This window comes from Fulmarus glacialis, unplaced genomic scaffold (assembly GCF_000690835.1).
Source record: "Fulmarus glacialis isolate BGI_N327 unplaced genomic scaffold, ASM69083v1 scaffold4534, whole genome shotgun sequence".
Taxonomy (NCBI): Eukaryota; Metazoa; Chordata; class Aves; order Procellariiformes; family Procellariidae; genus Fulmarus; species Fulmarus glacialis.
In genome coordinates this window covers 53,182-62,974 of record NW_009208680.1, presented here as the reverse complement: position 1 = coordinate 62,974, position 9,793 = coordinate 53,182, and the positions used below count along the sequence as shown (strand labels likewise).

The 9,793-nt window shown below is 38.4% G+C and overlaps 1 protein-coding gene across 1 annotated transcript in view; it reads right to left on the bottom strand.

Moving 5' to 3' along the window:
• Positions 1–890: 890 nt before the first annotated feature.
• The window catches only part of PPAPDC1A (phosphatidic acid phosphatase type 2 domain containing 1A), a gene marked incomplete at its 5' end in the record, with an annotated part of 42,253 nt that continues 33,350 nt past the window's right edge, over positions 891–9,793 (bottom strand). Inside the window, 2 exons of the mRNA XM_009576572.1 lie at positions 891–1,090; positions 6,743–6,913. Coding sequence (XP_009574867.1) covers positions 891–1,090; positions 6,743–6,913 — 371 coding nt within the window. The remainder of the gene's footprint in view (positions 1,091–6,742; positions 6,914–9,793) is intronic.

Here is a 9,793-nt window from a genome sequence, read left to right as displayed (position 1 = left end):
TCCTCACAGTTTTAGGACTTTTTAAAATTTGTTTTAAAGACTTCAGCTTGTTGAATGTCATGGGTGTTCTTTCCTTTCATTTTGTTTTGACGGTAATTACTGCAAGAGCTCTCAAAAAATTGCTAATGATGTAATACCAAATTTCTAATCCATCCTATGAACATATATGTTATTGCAAGCTGACAATTTTAACAGTGTGGGATTTCTTGAATGTCAGCATCGTCCTGTGGAACTACTAATGCACAAGGCTTGGCTCTTACAAACACTTAACTATTCATTCCTTTCGGTTGCTTGATCATTAGTAGCTCAGAATGACCTTGTCAAAACTTGACAATTAATACGAAGTTCTACCAGCATGTGGAGATTTTTATGTTAGAAGGTAACAAGATAAACATAAGGACGATGCCCAACTTATCAAATTATATAAAGAAATGGCTGGCCACAACAGATGCTGAACATCTGATGAAAAGTGCTATGTGGACTCATCACCCATCAAAATCAATGAGTGCTGAGGATGACCAGAACTTTCTAGGAGACAATCAGTACTTCAGAAAATCTGTTTCCAGATCTACTATATCCTCAACCACATCTTCTTAAAATTACTCTCTTAACCATTCTCCACATGGGATTGTTTTTATTAATGTTCTTTCCCATTCCTTCAAGTAGTCTGTCTGTAGACTGAAAACAGATAATTCAGTAAGTCAATATGAACTGAAAACTGAACTTTAAAAGTATGATGATATTATGGCATTAAAAATAAAATATTTCTTTTTTTTATAAAAAGGAAAGAAACAGAAGAAAAAACATGTACAGTAAGAAACACCATGTTAAGAGACTAGTTTGGAGGAAATGTGAGAAGGCTAAAAGTTCATTCTGCACATTTCTTAAAGTCATACAGGACCTTCAGTTATTCCCTCTAGAGGCAGGCCAGTAGCATTATCTGCCGTAGGTCTCTCTTCTTTCTTCACAGAGTTCTGATCTAGCAGGCTGACGTAAGATTTATGACAAGCTGTATTACCCAAAGGAGGGTAGTGTTGTCTGTAGCAAATATAAGCAAAAATGAGGCCAATGATCCCTCCAACGAAAGCATCTAGATAAGAAAAGCAACAAAACCAGAAGTAACGTTACCATGGAAAGGACAGCCAGTAGTGACAACTGTAAATAAAAGACCTTTGGTTGACCTGGAAGTGTTTAATCCAGGAAATACGGACTTTTCATATATATGAACAAATTTTCATAAAGAATTTGGAGCCGAATACCACAATCACGTAGAACACATAAAATCAGTATTTTTGGGGGGACACCTCCAACATTTTGAATACCCAAAATATAGATGGTTGGCTATGTTTCAGGAGATGAACAAGGGAAATAGAATGATTTCTGTGGGGCATTAAAAATTCATGACGTTCCAGCTCAGGGGAGGCAACCCACATGTCTTCTTTCAGTTTGCCATAACTTACAATGACCACCACCAGGTTTTCTATTTATGAACAATACAGCTGAACGATGCTGTTTACAGCACCCAGAGCTCTCCCGCTGACAGGTACACCTCAAACTACTGCACTGACTACAGCCTGCTCCTTGTCTCTGCCTAAGTACCCCCAGGAAAGATGGCAGCTAAAATGCCAGCTCTACTTTTGACTGTTTTGTATTCCAGAAGGCATCCTCTCCAATGCAGACAGGGAGCAGGTAGGATGTAGGATGGAAAATTATCTTCCTTCAAGAAGTGGGTCACTGTAGCTACAACAACTCATTTCACTTGCAGCTCCTGAAAGGCCCCTGAAAAAGACAGCTGTCAAGAACAATTTCAAGCTGGGTGAATTCTTCCTAAAAGCACCTGAAAGGTCAAAGACTAAGCACGCCTGTTAACTGATTTAACACCTTTTGAATATCTTTCTTTGATGCTATTTACTATCCCATACTCCTACCAGAAAATAAAATCAGTTAAAATAAAATAAGGCCATTGAATGAGATATTTGCAGCTCTCACACATGGGCAATTTTAAGTTTTCCATGGGAACCGCATAGCACCTGAAGGGTAAAAGGATTTGTTGTGTTGTCAGGTTCTCCTTGCTTCTTGCTAATATACTCGCCTGATCTTGTGTTTCATTTTCAAGCAACCAGAGCAAAACTTCACTGAGAATACACACTGACTTTGAAAGCCTCAGATTTGAACACAAACAATAAAGAAAATGACCCAAAAGGCACCAGCTAGAATATGACCTGACACCATGTTTTATTTAAATAAGGCTTACTAAGCACCGTATCATCTATGTATACCTGTGTTTCTGTATTTTATTTTCAGTTACGAAGAAACCACAGTGTAATAAAAATAGCGAATCGTTGAGTTTAATGACAAAGAAGGGTTAATCAATACAAATTATTTTTGTCTAAAATAGCCAAATACGGATTAAATGCCCTAGTTTGTCAGTCTATTATATATTAGGACAAAGGGCATGTTGTTCAATTTTCAGTGGGTAGTAAATGGCGTGTAATCATCAGAGGAGTGAGATTCTGAAGAGCCTTTTAACAGGAATAGCTAGGGCAAGAAAACATGAAAAAATTAAGATTGAGATGGATAAATTTAAGAAATGTGGTTATAAGTCACAGTTGTCTGTTGAGGAGGAGGACTAGACTGAATGACCTAGGAGATCTCTTCTAATCCTGTGTTCTCTTCCTACACGCAAAAGGACATAACCTATCACAAACAAATGTAATAGAGGCTCAAGTAAGATTTTAAAAGGTGATTGTGTGTACACAGTATTTGCAAGCAGACAGAAGCTTATCCTACCCATTCTGGTAGCTGACTGATTTTGCACCATTTGGACTGTCCCTGTCAAACTGTCATGGTACAAAAGGTACCAAAGGCAAGAATTTTCACTATAGTATACTATTACAGTATCAGTCAACTTGTAAAATATTTAGTTACTGTGACAAGATTTATTTTCTATAAACCTGCATTGGTTGCAATTCTCAGATTACCCTCCTTTAACTGTGGTTGATTGAATCCTGTTCCAGCTGCTTTTTTATTTTGCTTAACAATGAGGTCAAGCCTATGCTTGCTTTTTTTAATTACGGAGAAACACCAGATTTCTGCCAGCCCTCTGTAAGTTCCCCAGTATCTCAAGACTTGCTGAAAAGTTGCCTAGATAATTTCTTTCAAAATAGTTACATGCAAATTATGCAACTCTGGGCCTCAGTTTGGGCACCACAGTAATACAAATTCACTACATGACTTATGCCAAAGATTTCTCGCTTACTGACCTTGACGGGGGTACTGAGCAAATACACAGGCAGCTATTTTGACTCCTGTTTTTGAAGACAACAATTTTGTGTTTTGTTTGAGCTCATGGTAGCCCTAGCTTCCTTTTTTTCCCTTTTTTTTCCTTTGCCCATAAAGGAAAAAGAATATTCTTTCAATCTCAGTATTTATCTTTACTTTTTTTTCATACAAAATGTCCACTTATTTCACCAGTAAATTAACATTTTCAGAGTTATAAGCCTATACAGAGATCTAGGGATTAAGAGCAGTCAATACGTTCACGATTCATAATGAAACATCCTAATATTCACCAATACCAACACTAAGATCTTGAGTACTACATTTTCCAGCCAAACTGAAGGGAGCTCATAAAGTACTCATAATATTAACGTTCTGAGACCACTCAATGGCTTTTTAATGTAAGGATACTCCACTCCATCTTTCACCTACAGTATGCTAAGTCTTGGACATTATATTGATGGTCCTTGTTCACTCCCCACGGCATAGTTAAGACTCTATCACAAAGCCACTGTAAGTAATTTAACACAATCGGTTGACTCTGCTGAGTGTAAAAGACGAGGCCTGAGCTTCTGTGCTGTATATTAGAGAGTAAACTAGTCTCTCCCTTGAGAAGGCAGTTCTTTCAGGTAAAAGCATAGGTCACCTGCAGGATAATGTCTGCCAGCCCTGTTCTTAGCTTGGGAAGAGCTGAGTTTTCAGCTCCATCTCCTTAAGCTTCAAAGACAAAAATATGAGCGGCTGTAATGGACACAGTGACAATCCCTTGGGTGTAGTTTTTTTTCTATCATATATAAAATACACCATAATAATCTGCCTCATAGTACATGTTTCAGTACATAAATAATTCTTACTCTTGGCAAGAGATAGTACAAACTGCAAATGCCTTCAAAACTTGCGAGTAAACCTGTACACTCCCATTCACATTCATTCACACTCCTCTCTCTCTCTCTTTAACGGAGAGTTCAAACCAGCCAAGTGTCACACATCGAGCATGAGATTCGTAACTCTGCCCTCCGTCCTGGCGAGGCACACACCTCACGTTCAGCAGCTTTGTGCTGGAGGCTCTCTCCGACTCCAAGTGTTGGTGAGCAAAGAAGAGTAATGAGCCCTGTAACAAGACAAGGCCTCTGCAGGAAACCAGGAGAGTCCTTAAAGAACGTGTCAAGGCTAATGGTTAGTGATTAAGCAGCTATGGGAGAACAGGATGCTGTACGAACACAAAAAACAGAGCAAGAAAAAGCATGGATGAGTCTTGCTCTAGTATGCTGACTGCAGTATGAGATAAGAAATGCTCAGTGGGACAGAGATATGCTGTACTTAATTGAAACTATGTAGAGGAACCAACAGAATGATACGTCTTAGAAAACAGGTAAACAATATGCAACCAGTATGAAGCAGATAATTGAAAGGAGCACGCAGGACCTTGAGGAGAGTATAATTTGCAAGGCCAGCAGTACCATACCAGCAATACACATAAAGCCAAGATGACCTATGTAACAGCATTAGAAATACCAAGTCTGGTATTTCTGATAGGAATATGGGGATAAATAGGGAAAAAGTAATTACAGGCTGGTTTACTTAGGAGGAGATGTGAGTGGAGAAAGGCAGGTACAAAGGCAGTGAAAAAGAGGGTCAAGAAATGGTAAAAGAAATAATAGATGGTAGGATTTTCTGATGGTGAAAGTGTAGATGCTGACAGACAGTAGTAAACTGACCTGTGGACGCTGAAGGGAAGCCATGTGGACAACCTGCCAGACTCTCTAGCAGGTCCATGTCTGAAAGACTCAGTGTGGGAGGGTAAGGCGTGGTGTAATTCTGACTTAACAGAATGAAGTCATAGAATTGTAACTTAGTAGTATAAGTGTGTAATTAATAAATAGCATAACCTTCTATATCAGTTACATCTCACACCTGCATTTTAAAGGACTCTGAGACAACAGTCTTCCTGTGACAGATGCAGCTGCTCTGACTGAAGTCGCACTCCAGAAGAGCCTACCGTGAGGGAAGAGAGGATGCTGCGGCATAGCCCTGAAGCTATGAAGGTCAGTGCTAGTTAATTCAACTTCACTAAGAAACCTCCTGAAAGGTATCTGCTCTAGTTACATTGCATTATAACAATGCCTCATTTACATGAGAATGCTCACATCATATGAAGATCGAAAGTTTCAACTAGAAACAACAAGAAGTAAATGACAAAGAGATAAGGATTAAGCATCCTTCAGACTGACGATGCTTCACTTAAGAATATCCCGTTGTTCATTGTATGTACTTTTAAGGATGCAGGTTCATCCAAGAGCAGACATTTTATACAACTCACCCACATATCAAATGCTGCTGTTAGTCTTACGAGCCATCTCCCATTCTGTCAATAACTGTCATTCCCTCACAAAGGTAAGGTTTAAGATTGTGTGGCAGGTTTCTTTAGCTTTGTGGATGTACTTTACGATCAAAAAAGACACTGCATGCTGCTTCAGTGACCTACTCATCCATACTGAATACATTCAGCATTTATTTGCAGTTACAAATTAATGAATATGCATTGGTACCACATGTATGGTACTATGGTACCATACTGAATCCATCACACTAACATCCAGTCAGTATGACAAAATATCAACCTTGAAATATTTGCAGCCCAAAGCTATGGAAAATCATTTTTAACAGGATGTAAGAAGAAGATGAAACATTTCTCCTCCTTAAGTAGGACCTGACTTCGGGAAGTGTGGAATTGACAATGTGGGAGCAATTACAACTTAGCCAAAAAAATTCAGAGAACAGAAAACATCAAACTCTGCAGCAAGGTTTTCAGTGTGGGCAGAACCTGTTACAACCTGTGCTATGTAGCTTGGTATGCAATGTTTCTATACTTCTCAAGGAGGGGCCGTGAACCCACCTTATGCCCAATATACTTTGAGTTGAATGAAAAACAGTGTATTACATCATGTGCACCAAATGACCAGAACGTAGACAAATGACCGAGTGCATCTTTGCAATGACTAGCTACACGCAGACGCTTCAGTCTAGTCTAATGCACATGCAACCACATATTAGCAATCACTCATGTACCCAGCAGGTACCCAGCAGGTACCTGGAAAAGCAGTAGGCAAGGACTAGGCCACAGGACAGAGCTACTTTCATGGGCCAGATCCAGCCTACAGCTGGATCCATCCAAGATGGCTATAGCACTGATGTGCATTTGTAAAAAATGATGATATAAAAAAACCACTGATGTAGATTTATATATAAATACGATGATGTACATTGTGTATATAAAATACAGAACGGTAAAGGGCCCCTGCAGTATTTTTAGACATTGAAACCCTAGGCATCAATCCAGGAGCAAGGAAAATCTATAGCATACTATCATGTTGTAACTCATGTGATTTAATGAAAAAAAAAAAATCAAAGAAATAAAAGGCTAATAAAATAAAAGCAGAAAAAAAGTATTTCCATGGCTCACCTTGCCAGTGATGTTTGTAATCACACATACGTGACAAGGCAATCATCATGGCACAGTAGAGCGGGAGAATTGCTGCACAAAGCCGCCAGCTCTTCCCCCGGCCATTTTCCGTGAAGCAGTGTAACTTTCCAGCTAAGTAGAAGGTGGTAAAGCCAAGGCCTGAAAATGCAACTGATAAAGAAAAACACAGAATTATAGTATTTGTCATTAACACTGTACGAGACTATCCCTTAAGATCCTTCAAGATCTGACAGCAAGATCCTTCTACTGCAGAGAAATCTTGGACTTTCTAGGGTGATATTAGGAGCTAAGGTAAGTTGAGAAGACCCATCTGCAAAAAATTGAGGGAGTTACATAATTTGAATGGTGATTCCTATGTAACCATATAAATGATGTTGTTATAACTTAGTATTTTAAAGGGATGTAGCAAATTGCCCAGGTAGAGAGGTTTTTTGTTTTCTTTTCTTTTTTTTTTTTTTTTTTTAAAAATAAAGCAATCATGACCTTACAAACTTTAAAAAAACACAGTACTTTGGGGGCTGAATGGGAAAAGGTAGTCTCCCACAAGATCCATGACGTACATATGTTCTCCACAGCAGTGGTGTTATCTATGTAGCAATGCAAGCAATCGGGCAAGCAAACACTGCAAAGCAAATCCACTTCCTTCTCATAGATACTCAGCTTTCACAAAATCTGACATGTCTGCAAATACTGTGGTACCTCCATTCATTCATCTATCCAATAGCAATTGAATTTTTTTTTCCTTTAGCAATTTACCTTTTTCCTCTCGGGGAGCCATCAGCTGTGGCAAGAATCCCTGATTTTATTTGTACATTAAACTAAACATTTAGGCAAATTTTTAACTTGAGTCACAAAAGCTCTTTCATGCTTAACCTTCAGCACGTCTTTCCTGATTTTAGACTTATTCTAAAAAGTTAAGGTTCAAAGCAGAAAAGGATTCAGTCGGTTTGTACTGCAATTGAATTATATTTAAATGAGATTTTTAGGTTCCATTAACCTGTTTCTATAGAACATGCTCAACTGGCAGTGACGGTAGAACTCAGGCACCAAGTTTCTGTACTGAACTTGTTTCCTCTTGCAGCTGTTCACCGTCCTGAGAGATGCTGGATGGATTTTTTTTTTTTTAAAATATGCATTTTTAAATTTAAAAAAAAAAAAACATTTACACTTTTTTTTTGCTGTAGGAAAATTAGTGCTGCGGCTGAACAGGTAGCTCTGTGAAACATATCTTCTATTTTCTCCACAAATGTTATATTCAATTTTGCTCCTGACTGCAGAGATCAAAATAGAATATAAGCATGTAAAGCACAGATAGCAAAACTCTAAGTATTTATCCAAACATTTGAAATCTTTTTTCTGAGTACCTTTATACTTGTTATCTTTGCGATAGCTAAGCACCTGTATAAGAGGTAATAGGTCACATTCAAAATGCAAAATTCTGTTCTAATTCTGCTATCAGTGAATTTAATGGTAAAATCACCATCAGTGCTGGGTCAGATATGCATCTTTTTTCTAATCTCCTGCTAGGGCTTTTCAAACGCCCTCCTCCTCATGTTCCTAAACGCTAGATGTGACAAAGTAATTACTTTGTGTTCTGCTGATAAATCTATGGGATGGTCAATTTTAGCTGACAGTACAATGGAGTGGTTTCATAGGTTTATACTACACAGCTGTCTGAATGCAATTACTGAAGATTTGCATTTCATCTTCAAACACACAAATAAATCACTTCTTTAGATTGGATGCGGTGGAGCAAGACAGAATGCTGATTAGTCATCAAACCAGTATATCAAATATATTGTTTCCTAGAAGCTTTTTCAAGCAGTGCTGATTCCATACTTGTCAGAAGACAGTGGGAGGCAAACTTTAAAACATAACAGACAATCCTGAATAAATAAGAGATTTCTTGCAGACGGGGTTACCTTCTTGTGAACAGACCTTTGAGAGTCATATAAACTTGCTTTGCCTTTCAGACTATCTATCAGACAAGAAGAAACCATTTCTTCTGACATTTCTATGTCATGGTATTCTTGAAATGAATGTATTTTCCTAAGAGTAGCATGTCTTACACAGAAACAGGCTGTGGGATGCATAGTCAGAGCACCAGGCTATAGCCACCATGGAGAAAAATCAGTTTGATCCTGACAACGTATCTCAGAAAACTGGAATGCCCCCCTTCCTTTTCAAACATCCTCTCCAACTCTTAGTACCCAGTGTTAGACTGACACACTTAAAACAAAAAGTGTAGACTTTCCAGTGTAGACGTTCTCTTGTGCCTCTCACGTTTGCTAGATTAGCCGCTGGAATATGACAAAAGACAACACTGCTCTCTTTTGTGCTCTTCCTGTTGCACTAGATAATTTTTGTGGCATTGTCTTTTATAGCAAAGATCTGCAGCTCTTTATACGGGTTTTTTTTGCAACACACATTTGCATCTGTGTGAGCAGACATAGGGTTTTCCATTCTGCAGACCTTTGGAACTAGAAACATGTATAAACTTACCTGAGATTGCAAGCACAGGATTCGTCTGCATCATTGCATCTTCCAGTTGAGTAGCTGGAGTGAGCAAAACTAAATCTGTCTTGGATATCCAATATCAAGTGCAATCCTGGAATGAATACTTTCAAATACTTCCTCTCAAAAATTAGTTTTATGTTTGTATTTCCATTTTCCATCCCAAGTTATTATTTTTTAGATCTTTAGAAGATGAACTGAAATCTGAAGACAGTATTCCCAGGTAGAAGTATCAAAGTGCTTTGTGGCTTCATTTTCAGGCAATCTACAATGCCTAGCAATTTAGACGGCTTAAAGAAATACTGCCCAAACTATAGTGTAGGTGTTCAGCTCACAGAGACTCATATTCAGGATTACTAGCATTTGCCAGGCAATTTTACTAGCAATTTTCAGTGTGGTGGACAGAAGCAGCAGACTTAGCTAAATGGGCTTTAGAGCAAACCTTGTGATATTTTTGAAAAATTATTTCCCCAGAACTTGTTTTTTTCGGGATCTGCCACATTTCCAGAAGGAGGT